Here is a 22,126-nt window from a genome sequence, read left to right as displayed (position 1 = left end):
CATCATCCACTCACCACACTCCAGACTACACCAAACTCTCCTTTCCCCCAGACCATCGTAGCGCAGTATGTGCCCTCTGCCTGGGATGCTTTCTCTAAGCTCTTCCTATGGCCAGTGCCTTCCTTGTCCTTCGGGCTCAGCTTAAAAGTCAACTCCTCAGAGATCTCTTCTCTGAGCACCCAATTGACAGCATCCCATCACAAGCTTGTTTCCTCCCTGATACCTCCAACCTGCAATTATTCCATTTACCTGCTGGTTCACATGTTTACTGTCTGTCTCCCTCAACCACAGTACAAATTACAAAAACAGACTGCTCATCACTGGATGCATAGCACCTAGTCCAGGTCCCAGCAAAAACCTGTGTTTGCTCAATGAAGGCACTTCAGGAGCTACGGAGAGGCACTCTCCAGGCATTATCAGTAAAGCAGAAATGATCCTCCCTATACAATCAAGAAGGGAGACTATCTCTCTTCTTCTGAAATGACCAGCTTTAAAGCTGTGTAGGCCTAGGGCAGCCAGTGGTCATCTCTGCCACCGCACTTGCTGGGGAATGATGTCAACTTAGAAGAAAACAGAACCAAGAGTTGGCAATGGGTAGCCTCTTTGGTGACATCGTTTGACACATTGGATCCAGCCATTCCTAAAACTACCTACCACAAGGCAGCTTACAGGGGACCCCGCCCCCCCGCCCGAGGCTCCAAGAGGTGACAAAAACTATCCAAGGTCATGCCACCAGGAAGAGCAGGTGCTGGAACTAGAACCCAGGTCTTTCTAACTGCACAAGCAGGACCCTGCCCCTTGTGGTGAGCCCGAGCGCATCCCCACAAGGATATGGGCAAGACTGCATAAACCTGGCAAACTGACAGACTGGGAATACAGAAGTGCACTCCATGACAGACTGAGAAACTAGGGATGGAGGGAGCTCTGAACCAGGAAGAAGGAGTGGCCACATAAGTCCCTGTGATGGGGGCAGAAGTGAAAATGGGTGCAGGAAGGAGGTGCTACTTGGATTGGTCTCAGCCCAGACACCATGGGACTACTGTCTAGATCCAATGAAGAAATGAACTACAAAGAAAGACCAAAAAGCTATTTCATTAAAAACTCTGTGTTCCTCCAAGTCCTTACCCTCTGGGTGCAGACAGTGAGACCACCATGAGGGAGGTCTGCGGGGGGGTGGGGAGGGCAGAGCCTCAGTCAGCCCTGCCTCCAGCCTCCTCCACCCCTAAGAATGACACATGAGCAATGGGACAAGCAGCACCACATGAGAACTAAAGCGCTTTCCCCAGTAGGCTGCCCCAGAGGGACCATACAATGGGAGACAGTACCCAGGAGGAGACAGCAGACTTATTTATCAGATAGTCCCTGGGGATTCCCAGAAGTCCTGGGGAGAACTTTGTGGAAGCCTGAAATCTTGTGTGAGTAGGTCGGAGAAAAAGCCGCAGAACTCTAGTCACATGGTTAACGTGACCTGTTTCGTACTCCAGGTGGTTAAGGCCAAGAGTGGGATGTAGCTCCCTTGTCCTCCTTCCATCCAGGGATGCTATTTCTCCTCCCCTCCCCCCTTCTTATCCAATGTATCTCCAATTCTGTTCACCCTCCCACCCCCCACAGCCCAGCAGACAGAACCTCAGACCTTGGATAGAAAGAGGTCCAAAGGCCATTCTGGTCCGGCCCCTTGTATGCAGTAGAGGGCAGGGCCAGGAGGGGGCACCTACCTCAGTGGCGGTGACTGGAGCTTGGCTGATGCCCCTGTTGACTGAGTTCCATGAGCGGGCCGTCAGCATGCAGGCAAGCAAGGGGTAGAAGTCACCAGCTCCCAGACGGTGGCAATACTTCTTCACCTTCTCCATGTCAGTCCAGATCAGCGACTGCCAGAGGTGGCAGTAGTCCAGGCGGAACTCTTCTGTGAGCACCTACAATGGGGGCAACCGTGGCCACACTTGAGCCTCCTCTCTCTATCGAGACCTAGTCCCTGGCTAGAGTGGCCACCATGAGGGGAGATGGATGAAGACTGTGGCTCCTGTACAACATCTGCTTCCCCCCAAAAGTCAATCCAAATTCAAAGCTACTATTGGGCCAGCCTTGGTCCCAAGTGGCAGAAATTACATTCCCCAGCTCCCTCCTAGTTAAATGTGGCCCTGGGCCTGGGCTCTGACCCACAGAATGTGGCAGAAGCTCCACTCCCAGCTTGGCCCATGCGTTCTCCTCCCAGCCCTTCCCCCTCTGGGTGCAGATGGTGAGAACACCCGAGGGAGGGCTCGGGGGCAGAGCCTCAGTCAGCCCCTGCCTTCGGCCTCCTCCACCCACCCAAGACCGACACATGAGCAAGCATTAGACACCTGCTGTGTCTGGGCCACCATTTGTTCGGGGACTACATGTGACAGCAGCTGGCCTACCTTAAACTAACATACCCAACGTCACGGAGCCTTTCAAAGGGGGCCAAGGTTTTGGGATGTGAAATTAGGACCCTGAGGGAAGGGACTGAGGACCAGGAGACTTTAGAGACAGCCTCCCCAAGGACCATCTGTCTCCTAGAATAAAACCAGGCCCTGGGTCCCAGGATTGGCATTGAACTTCCCAACTTCCAGGCAGGACTCGTGGCTCATCTGAGCCAGCTCTGCACCCCAAGTCCAGAGGATAGAGCTTCTATCAGTTCCCAGGCCCCCTTTCATGCTACACGGCACCTCGTCACTAGGGCTGAATTACCCTCCCTAGCAAGTCCCAGCTCCCATACCAGGATCTGGGCTGGCCTGGGCTTCCCTGGGAAGCAAGGTTGTTGTACAGCAGACAAAACAATTTCACCTATCTGGGCACATTCCCATGTACTCCTTACAGCATCCCGTAAAGGAGGCATTCCCAGCCTCACCTCACCGAGAAGGAAACTGAGGCTCAGAGTATATGACTGGCACTTGCACAAATGACAGTCCTAGGGCTAGCGTGGGGCCTCTCCGTTACCTCAGCCATCTGCCTCCTGTTTCTGTGGCCCATCGGGAAGTTCAGTGGACTCTCATCCCAGGCAGGACTAGACCCTGGGGCTGGCTGGGTGGGAAAGGCCTTTCCTACCTGGTAGAGCCCATGATCCAACAGGACAATCTCCACCTTTCCTGTGTCCGGGCCCTTGCGCACCAGCACGTTGCCCGGATGGGGGTCGCAGTGCACAAAGCCGTTGACAAAGATCATTTCACTGTATATCTTGCCCAGGTGGCGCGAGATCTGGAAGAGAAGGGCGTTGGGCAGGCATTGATGGGCATTAACACCTGTCTCAGAGACATCTACTCTGGCCCCTCAGTCTGGCCACTTTCAAGAGGAAGGCCAGGGGGACCAAGTGGGTCTGAGCGGTCATGGTGAAAGTGATGGCTCAACACTGCAAAGTTCTTGAGTGTAAGCTAGATGCTAAATTCTCATCCAGTTCTTTTTAACATTAGCTGCACATCAGAGTTACCTGGAACCCAGAAATGTTGGGAGTGGTACCCAGGCATCAGTATTTTATTTTAAGTTCCCCTGGTGATTTTAATACATGGCAAAATAGAAGAACCACTGTGACTAGTTTTTCTGATGGCTGTAACACCCACCTCCTACATCCGCCCCTCCACTCTTCTCTATTTCTTTTATTAGTCTCTCTTCACTTTTTCCCCCAAAGTTGAATATGGGCTGGAAAGCTGGGTTGGAGGAGTCAGTCCACCTGCCCTCCTGCAAAGAGTAAGGCTAAGGGACTGAGGACCAGGAATAGGTGACCCCACCCGCTCCTGGCCAGTCCCAGGAGGACCCAGAATCACACGCCCTTCTACCCTCTCCCTGCAGGCCCCTTTCATCACACCCCTCCCTGTCAGAGCCCAATGCTGATCTGATTTATGATGTCTGCACAGAAGAAATGACACTGGAGAGGCCGTTTAAATCATCCTGTCACTGCTGCTTTCCCTGCCGAGGCCGTCTTCTTATCTCTACTCCCTTTTTATTAAAGCTAAAAGCCTCTTCCCAGCTAGAAAACAGCTGCTGAATAGAGCCAGACCTGGGCCCATGGAATGTGTGCTGATGGGTTTCCATGGACAAAGAGATGCTCAACCCAGACACCTGACGTCCCAGGACACACTGCCCTTGGCATTTCTCTCAGCCTCAGCTGGACCCCATGGTCACTAACAAACATATCCCAGCCAGAGGAGAGGAGCTGGGCTCATCAGGTGGCGAACACAGGATTAGGGTTTTAAGATAAAGACTCAACTGCTTTCCTTGGCCTACAAAGTCTTACATGATCAAGTCCAGCCTCCCTCCCTGGTCTCATCTTGCTCATTGACACTCCGGCCATATTTGCTTTCTTCCTCCTCTCCAAAGGTCCCCGTGCCTTCCTACCTCAGGGCCTTTGCACATGATAGTCCCTCAGCCAGAAGCATCCTTCCCCTCTCCCCTTCACCTGGTTCACTCCTCTCTTTCTTCCCAGCTCAGCATCACCTCCCTGGGGAAACTTCCCTGATCTCCCAGACTCGATGATGCTCTCCTACCATATACTCTCACAGAATGGTGTACTTTACTTTCACAGCACTATTTATGTCACTATTTAATTGCTGACCATCTAGTGCTCTATCATAAGCTCCAAAGGTGGCAGGGACTGGCTCTATTTTGTTAAACAGCTTTATTGCGGTGTAATTTACATATGATACACTGGTTCTATTATGCATCCACTTGCCTGTAACAGGCCAAACATGTGAATATAGGACTCTGTCTTCAACATAAATGAGACCTTTGTTTCTCTGAGTTTTTTGAGATGCCGTGGTTCCTGCTTCTGATGCTCATCCTGACCCCATTGATCACCTCAGAATCCAAATTACAATTGGGCCCAAAATAAATCAAGAATAACCCTACTTTAATAACCATAGCTACCATCCTTATTAAAAATCCCCAAAAGAAGGTACAATTATGACCCCATTTTGTAGATGAGGAACAGAGACACATCGAGGTTTAACTTCCCCAGAGCTACATGGCTAGAAAGGAATAGAGCCAGGATTCAAACCAGGTGTGAGCCCACAGCCTTCTCATAACTATTATTTCTACTAGAGGCCCAGTGCATGACATTCGTGCACTGGGGGCAGGGGGAGTCCCTCAGCCCGGCCTGTGCCCTCTAGCAGTCCGGGACCCCTCGGGGGATGTCCACCTGCCAACTTAGGCCCGATCCCCCCGGGGAGATTGGGCCTAAGCCGGCAGTCAGACATCCCTCTCGCAGTCCGGGACCCCTAGCTCCTTACAGCCCACCTGCAGTGGAGGCAGGAGAGGCTCCTGCCACCACTGCTGCACTCACCAGCCATGAGCCCGGCTTCTGGCTGAGCGGCGCTGCCCCTATGAGAGTGCACTGACCACCAGGGGGCAGCTCCTGAGTTGAGTGTCTGCCCCCTGGTGGTCAGTGCACATCAAAGTGACCAGTCGTTCCGGAGTTCAGTCGATTTGCATATTAGGGTTTTATTATATAGGATACTTGCTCCCTCTGACTTCTGCACTCCTCAACTGAACTCCGTGACTTTATACTCTCAGCTTCAGTAAATGGAAATGATACCAGTGTCACTCTGAAGGGGTTAATGACAACTTCCCGGTGCTTGGAACCTAGTGACCTCTCGTCAGTGTCCCTGTTGTTACTGATTTCTCATAACACTCCTGGGAGGGCAGCAGGCATCATTGCACCTTTTGAGATGGAGACACCAGGGTTAAAGAGGTTGTCTGGAGCCCTGACACTTATCCTATGTCACACTATGTCCTGACACCACGCCAGCTCTCCAGCTCCCAACGTTTTCCTTGGGTGAAATGAATGCCCAGTACTCAGTGTCTGTTGGCATCTGGGGCAGGACTTTGCCCCACGTCAAGTTCTTGGACTCAGGCTGGTATGTCAGGTGTCCCAGAGCCACCACTTCCCATTACCTGGGAAAGGGGCGCAGCCTGAGCTGGTCCTGGGAGAACCAGCAAGTCCCCACCTCTGTGCCCCGAGAACCCCTTCTGTTAGGTGCTCTGGAGCTCCATGGAACCACACTCTGAAAGGCTGCGTTTGCCAAATCAATTGCATTTTTTAACTAATAATTCATTTTTATTTGTCAGGGACGCATATAAGGTCCAATCAGGGCTCCTGATCAGCCCAAGATAAGCAGTGCAGCCAGACTGAGCTGACGGAATTCCAGCCAAAGCAGAGAAATGACATTTCATTTAGTCTGGGCAGGCCTGTCATGGGGAGATGTATGATCTCCCTTAAGATTTCTGAAATATTGCTAATCGCTCTGGGGCCCCTATTACTACATTGAAAGACGGCCCCCCAGGGTCTAGGAACTCAGAATGGGGGAGTCCTTGCCCAAGAGAGTGAGCTTCTGGAGGAGGAGGGGGAGGTGCTGCCCCTTGCAGCTCATATACACACGAGCAAAGCCCCAGAGCGGTCCTCCCCATCTCAACACCCCATCCGTCTGCCCTGCCTGGGTGTCTCCATTTAGGGACTGCTCTTGATGTTCATTTTAACCAGATTTCACCAGGACAGGCAGGCATGGCAGGCAGAGACATCAGGGAGAACTGTCCTCTGCACCCAGCTCCACTCTAGAGCCATCTTGGTTTTGCCATTTAGGGTATGGGAGACCTGGGGGACAAGTTGCCTCCCTTCCCAATGTGAGTCTCAAGTTCCCTTAGCTGGTAAGTGGGACTAACCCTATCTGATAGTCTTCCTCTCAGGGAAACCGCAAGATTTAAGATCAAAATGTGATCATATATATGGACAAGTGCTTTACACACCAGCGATTTTCAACTCTTCTCATCTCATGGTACACATAAACTAATTATTAAAATTCTGTGGCACACCAAAAAATATATTTTTGATCGACCTGATAAAAAGAAATAGATATAATTTTGATTGATTTACAAAAAAAATAATAGGAGTAATTACCTACCCTTTTTGCTCCAAAGTAACTTTTTTAAAAATCGGGTATTTATACTTGTATATAAGGATTTCTGGTCTCAGGAATTAAACAATCAGACACAAACTGATTATGTGACGTGATATAAGATGCAACTCTATTATATAACCTATATATTTATGGTTCAAGACTGAGCATTTATACCAAATGGCTATTGTTGTGTTGGCTGTTGTCATTTTTTTATTTGACAATCTAAGGGAAAAGAGATCAGTCAGGTATTACATGTTTTAAAAACTCTCCAGGCACACCACTTAAAAATCACTGCACTTCACTATAAAACACACAAACATGTTCGTTTGTAATGGGGTAGCTTATTATTTTAACTTGTTAAAAAAATATAACCATTATCACCATCAAAGTATAATTTTCAAAAAAATTAAAAACATGACCCTCATGCAAATATAGGATGAACACATGCTGACAATTATTTAACTCATCAATAAAGAACCAAATATGAAGGCAGAGTGATTCAAGGAGAATTTTGAGGGACTGGGTGTTTATGGGCATTTAAACAGGAATAAGAGCCTAAGATTCCTGAGTTAGAGGCAAAACTGGTTATTGTCCTATAGGGCAATAAGGTTATCTTTCCTACTGGGCAGAAATGATTTGCGCCTCTACCGGATAAGATCTACAGGTTGACATATAACTTCAGCCTGAGTAGTTAATTTTTCAATAGCAAAGTCTGACAAAAGTGCATTCCCCTAAATATTAAAGAATCCTCTGGTGGGCTGGTTGAACAATGCTCAAAATGACTTAAAAAAACATACTGCGCACTCATGGCCTTATTTCTAAATTTGGGGCAATTTTTCTTTACATCTGTCAGAGTTGTACTACATTGTCTCTGGAAACCAATTTTTAACTCTAGTAATTCCAGCCTTCTCCAACTCAGAAAGACATCAAGGTCCTGGGAGACACCTAAGGCCATCACTGGGCACACAACCCTCTCTTCTACTCCTTCCATAATACTTTAGCCATGCCTCAGCCTCATGATTAAGAACAAACAATTGAAAATAATGCTGTAATGAACATGGGGGTGCAGATATCTCTTCGAGATGTTGATTTCATTTCCTTTGGATACATACACCCAGAAGTAGGGATTGCTGGATCATATGGTAGTTGTACTTTTAGTTTTTAGAGGAACCTCCATACTGTTTTCCATACTGGCTGCACCAATTTACATTCCCACAAAACAGTGTACAAGGGTTCCCTTTTGTCCACATCCTCACCGACACTTGTTATCTCCTGTCTTTTTTATAACAGCCGTTCTAACAGGTATGTGGTAATCTCTCATTGTGGTTTTGATTATCATTCCCTTGATTAGTCATGCTGAGGACCTTCTCAGGTACCTGTTGGCCATTAGTATGTCTTCCTTGGACAAATGTCTACTCAATTCCTCTAAGGCTTCCCCCCGCCCTGTTAATGGTGGTAGCTGCAATAAAGACAAGAAGTGACACCACTTTAGAATGGTAACAGTTAACATTCTGTGCCAGGCACTTTGCATGGACTCCCAGCCACCTTCTGCAGTAGATATGTAAGGGAAGCAAGATTCCAAAGAAGGAGCAGCTTGGTGCCCTGGCCAGCAGTTAGAAAAACCAGGATCCAAACCCAGAAGGCCTGACTCCGGGAAACAAGCTCTCCATCACCAGGCCCCCTGCCTTTCCACTCACAGGAAGCTCCTGCCTGGAGGCAGAGGCTGCACCAAAAACCTCCAAAGGTCCCCACAGCATCCAAGAAGTCATTCCATGTAGACAAGAGCCTCAGGGAAATCCAGGGCTGTTTGTCTTACCAAAAACACACGGCTAATTAAAGCCATAGTACAGCAATCTTTAGAGGAAAAGTCAGTGAGGAGTCCTTTAATTGCTCCATGTAAAAAGGATGTGCCACTCACGTTAAGTGATTTCGGTAATTACACAATGCCTTTATTCTATAACAGTAAGGGGGGCGGGCGGGGGGGGGGGGGGAAGGAGCCAGGAATCTGTAAAAAGTATGAGTAAAGAATTAATTTGGTAAATAATATGTAAATTAAGGAGTTATTTTTAGATTTTTCTTAAAACTTGAATTGGCTGAAAGTACTTTAATTATTCAATAATTGCACGGATTAATTTATTCCCACCCCCAAGGGGAAGTCTATTTATGTTTTGGGGGGTGTCATGGAAGCAAGGCCAAGCTCTCTGAAAGAAACAGGAGGTTGGTGGTGCAAGATATTAATAATCACACAAGTCGCCCGATATTAAGTACAAAGAGGTTAATAATTCAGACTCTCTTTGCCTATCCCCTGTTTCTACCGAGGCTTCTTCAGGCAGAATAGCCTGAAAGACCAGACCACAGCCTAGAGAATTTTCCTCTCTCCACACCCACCTTTTCCCCAGGAACCACCCCCGGGGCATATAAACCTCCAATTACTCACTGCTGCCCAGCACGAGGCCACATCTATTCACCAAGTGGGTCAATCTTGGGCTGGCAAACTCGGAGTGAAATCCCTGAATGTGAAGGCACTGGGAACCTCTTCAACCACACATAGTGTTGGAAGGAAGGAGAGGTGCTGAGCTAATTACAGGAAACTGGAAGGATTGTTCTCATTTTGGAGCTTCTGTGAGCTCCGTGAAAGTCTCTCTAGATTAGGCTTGAACACAGACAACGCCTGAGAGACATAAAGGGACATGGCTACCTGAGGGACCGGAGCCATAACTACTGGAAGACACGGTGGAGGGAGCAAGAGCTGTGGACATCTGACATTCCCGGCCTCGGGGAACAACTCACTCCAAAGAAATTATTTCCACCTCTTCCGCCTTCCCTGGGCCAATATGAAACACAGAGAAAGGTTTCTCCCCTACCTGTTTCCCACAGAGTGGGCAGAGGGTCGGAATTCCAGGATAATAACCTGGCAAGCAGGGACTATTGGCATTCTGCCATTGCTTGGTATGTCAATCATCAAACAGTCCCCCAGGTTGGTTGTGTACCCCACTTGACAAGAAGCTGAAGCTTCCAAAGGGTGACCAGTTCCACCAAGGAGGCATGGCTGGCAAGTGGCAGAGGCAGCACCAAATCCAGGAAGGTCAAGTCCAGAGTGGCACTGTGCCCACTCCTGACACCCCTGCCACTGGGCAAATGAATCTCCAGGAACTCATCTGTGCCCTGGACCCCTCCAACATCCCTGGGCCTCCCAAGATTTGGTCCAAGAAGTTTTAGAGGGGAGGATGATGGGACGTGTCTTCTCTCTAGTGATTTTGGTCACCAGGGTCTGCATGTCTCTGCAGTTTCTCCTCCCTGGTCTCCTGGGCACCTCCCACCACAGAGCCATAGAGGCCCAGTGGGCGATGGTGAGCAAAACATAAATGTCTCATTCAGTCCTTGGTGGCATGAGGGGACAAGGGGAAACTCTAAGGAGATGGGGAGGGGAGTCACCATACTCTATTGATGACCATCACTCACAGACAACAGAGGTAGGTGGACAGGAGGGAAGCAAAGAAGATTCTCAAAGATTCTATGGAGGGAGATATGCCCCTATGAAGAATAACCCCATGAATTATAAAAGATTTTTTTTTACAGAACTTCACTACTTGCAAAGTCTGCATAATGGCCCTATGAAGTACGTATTGTTGCCACTCCAACTATATAGATGAGGGACTCTGACCAGAGAGGCTGCAACGGAGGGCACCTGGAACCTCTGAAAACAGGAGTTGGGGGCCTAAAAAAGGAGGGTTAGTGGGGAGACTTTCAAAGTAAGAGCTAAACCCCAGCTCCCCTCCTGACCCTGACAGGAGGGAAAAGACCACAGGCTCTGGAGGCCACACCGCACACCAGGAGGTCCATCCGAGGACAGAGGACTGAATCCAAGTCCACATGATGACCACGGGGCGTCCCAGCCCTCTTCTCTCTGCTGGCCCCCAGGCCTCCGGAACAGAGATGCTGGAGTCTCTGTGAGCCCCCCATCCCTACACCCACCCCCTTCTTCCCAGACTGCCAATGTCTGCCCATAGGACCTCCAGTCCCCGTTCTGCCAACCCCACACTTGAGACTCTGTCACCTTTCTCTCGGCTGATTTCACGCAAATTCAATTGGGCCTCAGCCCAGGCTGGGTCTTAAATACATACTCACTGAAATCCAATTAACCCTCGATAAAGGTCGTGCAATCAATAGTCATCCGGTGGCTTGAGGAGGCTCCATCCAGCCTGGGAACGCGCTCCCTCACGACCTTTACTTTTAATGAAATCAATGGCAGTCACTGTCACCAGCTCTTAAAGTGACTGGCAAATATGATCATGGGTCAGGCCCTCCGTAATATCTGCTGCTAGGCTCAGAGATACAAGCAAACAAGGGCTCCTGCGGGCTGCTGGCTCCTCACAGCCCCATGTTCCCTGGCAGATGAGAACAGCTGGGCAGGGCTGCCTTGTTCCCAGAGGTGCAAATCAACCTAGGTGCCCAGGCCCTCTGGGCCTGGGGAAGGTGGTTCCTGAACTTCAATGAGTATCAGAACCCACCTAGAGAGTTTGTTAAAAATGCATATTCTTCAATCCTTCCCCACTCCCAGATTCTGATTAGTAAATTTGGGGTGGGTCCCAGGAATCTGCATTGTTAAATAAGCTCCCCAGTGATTCTGAAATAGCTGGCTCAAGTCCTAGCTCCCAGCAAGCTGAGAATCATTGCTCTCTCAAATATCCAAGCAGGACATACCCTTAGAGTCCAGCTAATCCAAAACCTTCAATAAGAAAATTGAGATCCAGAAAAGGAGAGTGATTTGTCCAAGGTCACACAGTGAGCCACTGGCAGAACTGGAGTTTGAACCCAAGTCTCTTGCTTCCTAACCTGGTGTTTCCCTACCCGAGTCTATTGTGAACTGGTTACTTAGGCTGGTCTTGAGGTCCTCACATGCTAGGCCCAGTGGGGCTGGGATGTTGCAGGGTGAGAGGGCCTCTTCAAAGTGCAATGGGATGACTCCACAAGTGGTTGGAGGGGTCTAGAGCCACCCCCACCCAACTCGAGATTCCTTCTAGAGCCAACCCCTACTGAGCCCCACCTTCTGGCTGAGTCACCAGCTTATAGCAGCCAAGATGCCACTAACCACCCTCCACCCCAGGATTTGGCCCTTGTCACCCTTATCTGTCCCTTATACTTCCCTCCCCAAGGAATACACACAGCCAGGCCATCCTCAGGACGAAGAGTCACTCCAATCCTGAGTCCCACAATCCTAGAACCTCAGAAACCTGTGAGAAACTTTCAATAATGCGGGGTGTTTCATACTCTGTGTGTGTGTGTGTGCACTTGCATATACACATACATACACACACATACACACACATACACACACATACCACCAGTCTTCCATGAGACCTGTGGCTTTGATACTAGCTGATAAGAGACATAATAGATTGATTTCTACAAAGTAAGACCTATTGCTGGTCTACTCTGAACATCACCATTGGTCTGCCACAACACAGTGGAGCCCCTGGCCCAGAGGCCCCTGTCCAGCCTACAGTTTCTGTGAAAGTATTTAATGACATCATTTCAGAATACCAAAGAGCTTTCTGGGTCATACAAACACTAGAAACCAGGGGCAAGAGATTAAGGAATTAAGTAATTGATTCCTTAGGAATGCCTAAGCAATTAAGACAGATGGTAACCCAGCCAGTGTGGCTCAGTGGTTGAGCATCGACCTATGAATTAGGAGGTCACGGTTCAATTCCCGGTTGGGGCACATGCCCAGGCTGCAGGCTCTATCTCCAGTAGGGGGCTTGCAGGAGGCTGCCAATGAATGATTCTCTCTCATCACTGATGTTTCTATCTCTTTCTCCCTCTCCCTTCCTCTCTGAAATCAATAAAAATATTTTAAATGGTATTATTGTAAGGGTAGACCCATAGACCAATGGAAGAAAACAGAGTTTTTGCCAGACCCAAAGCCTAGACCAGTGATGGCGAACCTCTGACACGCGTGTCAGTGCCATTTCTGATGACACGCGGCCGCTGAGGCGGCCGCATGCCGAGGATAAAACATTTATGTTATTTAAACTATAAATATTGCGAAATAATGTTTTTTCCTCAAAGTGACACACTACCCGAGTTATGCTCGGTTTTTTGGCGAAGTTTGACACACCAAGCTCAAAAGGTTGCCCATCACTGGCCTAGACTGTATGATTCCATTTACATGAAGTTCAGTCGTGAGCAAAACTGTTCTTTGATGTCAGAAGTCAGGATGAGAGTATGGACTGGGAGGGGCATGAGGAAGTCTTCTGGGGTGCTAGAAATGACTTGAATCTTTATCTGGCTAGTGATTATGTGGTACCATTAAGATCTGGGACCTTACATAAGTTAGGTCTAAGTATCTGATTTTTCATCTGCAAAATAGAGACAGTAAGATCTCCCTCCTAAGGTTCCAGGGCAGAAAGGGTCTGGCATAGGGAGCCAGGCCATCAGTAAACATTCGTGGTAAAGGAGGATACTGAGAATGAAAACAACAATTATCAACTAGCTCCCAATCTGGAGCACTAACCACAGGCCAGGCGCTAGGCTAAGCACAGCTTGTGCGCTAATTCAGCCCTCACATCTCTATCAGATGGAACAATGTCCATATGGAATGGATGAATGACCCTGGATGTAAGCTAGAGAAAGAAGGGCTGCATTCAGATAGTGTGTGGGCAGGAAAAGTTCTCGGTCAGTACTCCAACTCCTGCCTCGGGAGTTACCGAAGTGGCCCGGATTCCACTGCAGTCCAAGGCAAATCCCTAGGAGGAAGATGGGAAGGCAGACAAGGAAGGACTCTAAAGTCATGCAGACCTGGGTTCTAATCCCAACTCTGCTTCTGCTAGCTGTGTGAGCAGAAGCCATGAGCACTCAGCCTCACCTCGTTGACATCAATCTTGTTCCTCTCCATGTAATCTCTGTCGTTGACCTGCCCGCCATCCAAAAACTCCATCAGAAGGACCCGCTTGGTGGACAGCTCCCAGTAGATTTGGGGCACCTGGAATAGGAAAGGGTGGGTCAGAAAAGTCTGAGGGGCTGGGAGTCAGGGGGAGGGGGCGAGGACCACCAAGAGGCCCAGAGAACCAGACAACAGCAGACACTCCTCCCAGGTACAGGCCTGAGAGGGGCTTCCGCAGTGGCAGGTGGGAAAGACAGGACAAGAGAGAAGGCCAGGCTGCCTTCCTCCATCAGCCAAGCCCCAGCCCCCTCCTCTAGAGACCCCCCCCCCCCCCGCCTGCTTGGGGACCAGAGAAGGCTTCCCTGTCCTCTTTAATGCCTTCCAGGCACAATTAACAGCCAAAACTAAAATTGGGACTCAGGGGAAAATGTGTGGAACCTCTCACACCTGGGCAAGAGTTGGCATTAAAAGCTGTTTCCCTCTCTCACCAGGCCCATTTCAGGCTCCTGACATGAATCTCAACCCTCTGCCTCAGTTTCCATGCCTGTGCAACTGGTGTATTGTACCTATGCATGAATGTATAAATGTATGAACAAATGCATGTTTATTGGATAATCAGTTTTTCGGTCAGGAAGTTACGAGTTTTCTCCTGCCCTTTCCTATAAGACCCTGTGGCAGACAATGCTGGATCCTAACCCAACACCTATTCCCAATCCTCCTCTTTCCCAGAGACAGGAAATACTAAATACTTCCAGGCCAGCCCCGCAATAGGTATGGCCATGTGACACAGTTCTGGCTGTGAGACACAGTAGAGGTCAGCTAGGGAGTCTGGAAAGATTTTTATTTTCTAGATAAGAAAAGGGATGTTTGCAGATGATGCAACGATTCTTATACTTCTCTTCCTACCTTAAAGTGAGTGCGGTGCTGGGAGCTGCAGCAGCCCCCTTGCAACATGAGGAAAAGTTCAAGGAAATCAGAGGTGCCAGCCCTGATATTGTTAAACCACTAAGACCATCACCAGGCAACTTCTGAGAGTCTTCTCGCTATGTGAGGAAAAGAAATCCTTTCTGTCTAAGATCCTCTAAATCGAGCTATCAATTACCTGTAGACAAATGCATTCTCAACTGATACGCTCTTCCATCCTCTCTGACTCTGAAAACACCTAATAGCCAAAAAGAGAAGAGATTTCCCTAAGAAGAGGCAAGAAACTGGACTGCACCAAGGGCTGCTGGGCGGCCATGTGGGTGAGCGACCCCCATCAGTCCCACCACGGTTGGGAAGGAGGAATTACCGGCTATCAGCACACCACATCTCCCCAACAAGTTGATGGGTTTATTTCTACTTACAAATAAAGAAACAAGCCGAAACCGGTTTGGCTCAGTGGATAGAGCGTCGGTCTGCAGACTGAAGAGTCCCGGGTTCGATTCCGGTCAAGGGCATGTACATGGGTTGCGGGCACATCCCCGGTGGGGGGTGTGCAGGAGGCAGCTGGTCAATGTTTCTCTCTCATCGATGTTTCTAGCTCTCTGTCCCTCTCCTTTCCTCTCTGTAAAAAGTCAATAAAATATATTAAAAAAAAAAAAAGAAAAAGAAACAAGGGCCCTGGCTGGTTTGCTCAGTGGTTAGAGCGTCAGCCCATGGACTGAAGGGTTGCAGGTTCCATTCCCGGTCAAAAACACATACCTTGGTTGCAGGTTCCCCAGCCCTAGTAAGGGCATATGCAGGAGGCAACCAATCCATATGTCTCTCACATCCATGTTCCTCTTTCTCTCTCCCTCTCTCTCCCTCCCTCTCCCTCCCTCTCCCTCCCTCTCCCTCTCTTCTCTCTCTCTCTCTCTCTCTCTCTCTCTCTCTCTCTCTCTCTCTCTCTCCCCTCTTCCCTCGCTTTCACACTCTTTCTATCTAGAAATCATTGAAAAAAATATCCTAAGGTGAGTTTAAAAAAAAAAGAAAGAAAGAAAAGAAACAAGGGAAGCTAATTCAACTGTTTAGGGAATAAGTACTTCCCTCATCCCAAACCCGGAAAAGTCATCTAGCAGTAGGAGAGCAGCTCTGACATCAAAAAACTGTTCCCTGTTCCTAGTTCTGCTAATAACTGTGACTTAGTCCAGCCCTCAGCTCCTCTACATCCTGGCTCTCATTAGAAAAGAGCCTGTTCCTGCCCCTCTCCGTAAGGAGCTCTGAGCGTAATTAGGGCCTGCGCACAAGCCTAAGGCTCCGGCTCCCTGAACAAAGGGTCCACTGCAATCAAGGTGTCATTCTGGTTTGCTACTTTCCTGCAGCTTTTGCCATTGGAAAACCTGTGACTCTCTGTTACTCTGAACTTGAAATTCAGTTTTGCTTGGCGTTTTTCAAAAGGTATCTTTAAAAATGTGTGCAAGTCTGCTGCTGTTGTTCGTGGCTTCTGAGCGCAGGGGACATGTTTGGGGTTAAGTTCTTCCCTCGGTGTGTCTGGAACGGAAGCGTGGCTGTGGGCACCTGGGGACACCCCCATCTGAGCCACCTGGGCAACATGGGACAGCCATGAAGGAGCCACCAATGGAAAGAGAATCTAAAGGCTGGAGACTTTCCGGGCTTGTCAACCAGGGTCATGGGTGTGCTGGGTTCCCCCCTCTACCACCTTTCCCCCATCACCCCCAAAATGCAAACATCCCAGCCTCACAGTAGAATACATCCCTTGCTTCAGCTGTTTAGATCTGAAGTAACAGACATATCAAGCCTGGGAGATCTAGGCATTTGTCCTGGGAGCTCAGGGAGGACACTGACCCTCCTTGATGTGACATGGAAATGACCGCAAAATGCAAACCCTGCTCCGTGATGAGAAGCTTGACTTGACACGGGGACTTGCCCCTGAATCACCATGTGGGCAGGAGGGTTTGGGGTGTAAAGGGAAATTCACTTCACCCAAACACCCATGTTGCACCACTGACCCTTTCCCTGCTTCTTCTATCAAGGCCAGGAAAGATGAAAGAGGAAAATTTTAAAGCGGCAGTAAGAACTGTCCACTTGCCTCCTGCCCCCCAACCCGCCCCAATAAAACAAAACCCTGGGAGGCTCATGACCAGGGCACCTGCTGACCCCACAGGCAGGGTCACACCAGCCATGAGGACCTCTGTATTCTGGGTCCACTTGGAGGCCCCGCTGCTGTGGACTCCACCTGCCCCCACACTGGGGCCAATCCTGCCCTAAGAAAGAGAGCCCAGATTCTGGAAAGTTCCAGCTCCAGACCCTGGGCCTGTCTCACAGGCTGGCTTCTGCTTTGTTCCTGTGCTTTGATCAACGCACCTATGAAGCAAGGCCTGGATCGTCCGAACCAGTGCCCCTCACCCAGGGCCGCAGCCCTCGTCACCCGCGCCCGGCGGAGCAGAGCACAGTCTCAGAGCCAGTCTATCGGGCCGGAGCCCCGGCTGTGTCTCCTCCAAGCTGCGTGGCTGAGGCCCAGTTTTATAACCTCTCTGAGGGCCAGTTTCCCCACCTGTAAGAGCGTGATGACCATCACAATGGAAGCAACACTCCCTACTGCCAAGTAGCACGTGTGGAGTCCTGGTGCTCGACACAGAAGCACTCAACTTGCAGCGGCTGGACAACCAGCAGCTGCCATGTGACAGCCTCGCAGTTTCACCCGTGGTTCTGATACACAGCCAGAGCTCAGGGTTCACGGTACAGACAGTGCAGCATAATTCAGATCTTCCCCCACAAGTTGTCACACGGGCAGAAGAGCACAGAGGTTAAGCGTGTAGGCTCTGAAGCTGGCTGCCTCTGCCCCTTACCAGGAAGCTGTGTGGCCTTGGGCAAACGTTTCATCTCTCTGAGGCCCAGCTTTCCCACCGATGACATGGAGCTAATACCAGCATCGCCCTTCTGGGGCTTTTATAAATATTAAAACGTAAACACATATAATGCACTTTTAAAATGGCTAACAGCCTAAGCATGTAAAAAGCTTAACTAATATTGATTGTTATCCATCAGCAGTTCTGAGTCTTTGGATTCTGAGAAAGCTGTGAGAAAGAATCACTGATGCCCAACACGGCTTGACTACAGTGTCTGGGGAGGCCCAGCTCCTGGCCTCCCACTGAGGAACCGTGACCTTGGGGTGGTGAACACAGGGCAATATACAGAGGGTATATTCTAGAATTGGACCCCTGAAACCTCTATAATTTTGTTAACCAGTGTCACCCCAATAAATTCAATAAAATGTTTTTAAAAGGAAAAAAAAAAAATGTGGAGTGGCCCTACTCAAAAGATGGCGCCCATACCCATCTCCACCTCCATGAGTAGAATGACACTCCCAACTCTTCCTGTCCCAAACCCTGCGGTTACCAGGCTCCTCCCTCCTACCTGCACTAGCGGTCTCCCAGGTCAGTCACAGGCCTCACTGCCTGTCCTGTCCCTGCCCCCAGCACACACACTCTGACGCCAAATCCACAAATGCCCTGGTCTTGACCGTTCAGCCTGGCTGCCTCCTCACCCTGTTCCCGTCTCCCCACCATCGCATCTGCATTCAGTCCGAGTCTAAAGCCCGGAGATTTATAGCCTAGGGCTGAGGCTATTACACCCCACTGGAAGGTGTCGCGCACACTGAGAGGTAAACTCTTTGCTGAGACTTAATTACGCACAGATGTTGTGATGGGGTGCCAGTGTGCGAAAGCAATCTATCTCCGGTTTTAAGAGCTGAACTGGGTGTTCAGTACACAAAATTTGCTTCCTACTTGGTATTTGTTTAGGCAAAATTAATGGCTCAGGAACCTTAACGCTACCACTGTCTTAGGAATGGCGTTCGGGTTTTAGAAGCAGCAGGTCAAATAGTTACATTAATTATTTACCCATTTGGCATCCTCGTCTCAAAAATTTGTGTTATTATTATTATTACATGTCTTGGTCTGGCAGATGCCAGTTGGTCCCAGCCAGGGGACAATTTTGCTGTTTCCATGGGAACCGTGGAGGAGATGGTTCTGTTTGTCTGGCTCCTAGTTCTAGCTCTGAAGAGTACCCCTGCCGGGTAAGAGGCAACAGAATGTCCTCAGCCGAGTACCAGAGTCGCAGTCAGAAAAGCTGGGTTGCAGCCCGAGCGTCTCCACTCAGACTGCCGTCTGCAAAATGGGATGCCGGTTGCTGGAAGAATTCACTGTCATCCCATCTGCATAGTGCTCAGTGCAGTGAAAGAACATTCAGTAAATACTGTCTATTCCCTTGTATAACCAGCACTTCTTGGAAGCCCCCTCTGCGCTCCATATCCAGAGTGGATTTAAGTCCTTCCTCTTGGACATCCACAGATACATGGATAAGTAAGTCTCTGACATAGCATCACCAACCTGTACACAGCAACACATTTGTGTATCTGTCCCTCACTTAGATAGGTCATTTTCCCAGGCAGGAGCCAACCATCTCTTACTCATCTATACATGCCCAGCTCCTAGCAATAGCAACAGGCTCCGGAAATGCTCAATCACTGTGGAAAAAAGGAATGAAAGGAATAAGATATGCAAGTGGAGGCTTATTTTAGACTCCACAGCTTCATGCTAATTACTTAATAGTATTACCTGTCTGAGAGAGCCAAGTTTTCACTGAACTGGTGCTTTGAATGTCAAGGCTGAGACAGTGTTGCCCTGGCTGGTTTGGCTCAGTGGCTAGAGTGTCTGCCTGTGGACTGAAGGGTCCCAGGTTCAATTCCGGTCAGGGGCACATGCCCGGGTTGCGGGCTCCATCCCCAGTTGGGGGGAGGGGGGGGGCGGGTTTGCAGGAGGCAGCCAATCAATGATTCTCTCTCATGATTGATGTTTCTCTCTCTCTCTCCCCCTCTCCCTTACTCTCTGAAAGTCAATAAAAAAATTATTTTTAATAAAAAGCAGGTGTCATGATGCTGTGGTCTTCAGTATTTCATAGCCACTTAACACGTGTAAAACTATGCTACCCTCTTTATTAGGTTCCCATCTTCTTTTGTGTTGTTGTTTTTTTAATATATTTTTAATTTATGTCAGAGAAGGAGAGAGAAAGAAACATCAATGAGAGCGAATCACTGACTGGCTGCCTCCTATACGCCCCCTACTGGGGATCGAGCCCACAACCCGGGCATGTGCCCTGACTAGGAATGGAATTTTGACCTACTGGTTCAAAGGGCGATGCTCAATCACTGAGCCACACCACCTAGGCAGGTTCCTATCTTCTTTTATTTTCCATGTCACTGGTCATGTTTTTGAGTGTTTTAAGCATAATCTATTCTCCCTATAAGCCCTGTGGTGTCTATTGTGTGATTTTACATACTGTGGATATTTCTAAGAACACATATGTTGTGTTATAGCAGAATGGACTGTATAGTAAATGAGCTAATATAATATAGATGAAGTGTTAGGAACAGTGCCAAAGTGCAGTAGCATTAGCTATCATCGTCATCGTCACCAACACCACCATCATTATCACTATCACCATCATCATCATCATTATCGCCATAGCCCCGTGTTTCATGGATGCAGAAACCACAATTCACAGCCCTTGGGTAGCACTCAGTGTCTTGAAACTGTAGATCATTCAATAAACATCTGTGTGACTGACTGACAGGTCAACAATAACAGCTGGTATTTCTCTATAATGTTGCCTCCAAGAGCTTTCATGTACATCACTCAGGAAGATGTCCCCACTCATGTCCTGCAAGGGGGGATACTCAGGGCCAGGACCAGTCCTCCCCTGCACTCTCCCACCATGCCCCCATTGCCCTGCCTTCCTACCTTTAAGAAGTCAAAGTGCTTGAGCATTTGGGCCACTTTCTCCGCGTTCCTCCCTTCATTGAGGAAATCCAGCTCCAAGGGCAGGTTCTTCTTGGCTTCATCCACCAGCCACATGAATTCAAACTCTGGAAACAGCTGTTTGACAGCCAGGACGAGCACCTGAAATCCACCAGGCACCCCATCAGTCAGCTCTTGACGCCCCACCAAGGCACCCTGCCCTCCTGCCTGGTCTAAATGTTGACAACCCGCCAGGTCTCCCCTGGAGTAAGGATGAGTGGGAAAACAGCTCCCCTGGCGCCCGCCGCTAGGGAATCCAAGATGCAGGATGATAAAAAGTCAACAGCCACCAGCAGTAACAACAACTACCATTTGCTGAGTGCTCCCCACATGCCCTGCACTGGCTCAGCACTTGACTGGGTTACTCCACTTCATATGCACAATCTGGGAAGTACACAGTGCACACTCTTATCATCTCCCCATTTCATAGATAAGGAAATTGAGGTTCTGAGAGGTTATATGATTTTTTTTTCTGAACTTGCCCAGTAAGGAAGCATAGAAACAGAATTCTACTTGGGTCCACCCAGCCCCCAAAACCATTGCTCTGAAGCATGTCTCTGAACTGCTGTCTTCGCTGCTCCCAGGTCTTCACGGTTTTGTTTACGAAGGGCTGGAGCATGCTTTTATTTATTTCTTAAGCTAAGTGGTTAACACCTGAGCATTTATAATGTTACTTTCTATACTTTTTGTACATCTAAACTATTTCATGATAAAAAAAAAATCAAACTGGAAAAGAAAACAAGGTTAGATAAGATAAGAAGAGTAAGAGATAAGGGATTTGACCACTTGGATAAAAAGCTCAGATTTGGGGCCATTTGGCCTCACTGTGGATTCTTGAGTGAGGACAGGATGAAAAGTGGAGAGGGGTTAGAAGACTCGTCTGGCATTTCGTTGTCAGTTTAATGATGTGAAATTAAATGTCACTGGCAGAGAACCAGAGTCCAGTGGCATCTGGGGAGCACGCCCGGCCCCTCCCTGGGCAAGGACTCAGTTCTGAGGCCACCTCACCACCAGAGCTCTGGAGCTGAGACAGTCTCACAAGTTCACAGACATGGCTCTGCAGTGGGTGAGCAACGTTGATGCCAGGGACGTGGGAGATGGTCCAGCAATCCAGGAGGGAAGCAAAGCAGGCAACCCTCCTGCTCGCCGATAAGCCCTCTGTTAGGGTTCAAAGTCAGGCCTGGGGAGACCACCGACCAACCATCCCAGTAATTCTTGGTAGAGATTACAGTCCAGGTTTGAGATACCCCTCTCCACCCCTGGCTAGAGCAGGAGGACACTGAGCAGGAACCAAGGAACCCTGGGCCTGCTGGTACCTTCCCTAACTCTTATGGACTAAGTTCCTGTGTCCCCTTCCCTCCCCAAAATTCTTATGTTGAAACCCTAACCCCAGTGTGATGGTGTTTGGATGTGGGGCCCCTGGGGGCTAACTGGGTTTAGATGGGGTCATGGAGGTTGGCCCTATGATGGGATTAGTGTCCTTGTAAGCAGAGAGAGAGCAAAGCTCACTCTTTCTCTGCCATGCAAGGACACAGAGAGAAGGCAGCTGTCTACAAGCC

At 49.1% G+C, this 22,126-nt stretch overlaps 1 protein-coding gene across 5 annotated transcripts in view; it reads right to left on the bottom strand.

The window, feature by feature from the left end:
- ADCK1 (aarF domain containing kinase 1) overlaps positions 1-22,126 on the bottom strand; it is a 106,737-nt gene that overhangs the window by 7,912 nt on the left and 76,699 nt on the right. For all 5 annotated transcript variants that reach the window (XM_079768548.1, XM_079768551.1, XM_079768552.1 and 2 more), the window contains 4 exons: positions 20,511-20,669; positions 13,771-13,887; positions 3,064-3,213; positions 1,716-1,913 (listed from right to left, as the gene is read on the bottom strand). In XM_079768548.1, the coding sequence (XP_079624674.1) occupies positions 1,716-1,913; positions 3,064-3,213; positions 13,771-13,887; positions 20,511-20,669 (624 nt within the window). The remainder of the gene's footprint in view (positions 1-1,715; positions 1,914-3,063; positions 3,214-13,770; positions 13,888-20,510; positions 20,670-22,126) is intronic.

This window comes from Cnephaeus nilssonii (genome assembly GCF_951640355.1).
Source record: "Cnephaeus nilssonii genome assembly, chromosome: 4".
NCBI classification, from domain to species: Eukaryota; Metazoa; Chordata; class Mammalia; order Chiroptera; family Vespertilionidae; genus Cnephaeus; species Cnephaeus nilssonii.
Note: the sequence above shows the minus strand (reverse complement) of the source record. Positions and strands in the feature narration are given on the sequence as shown.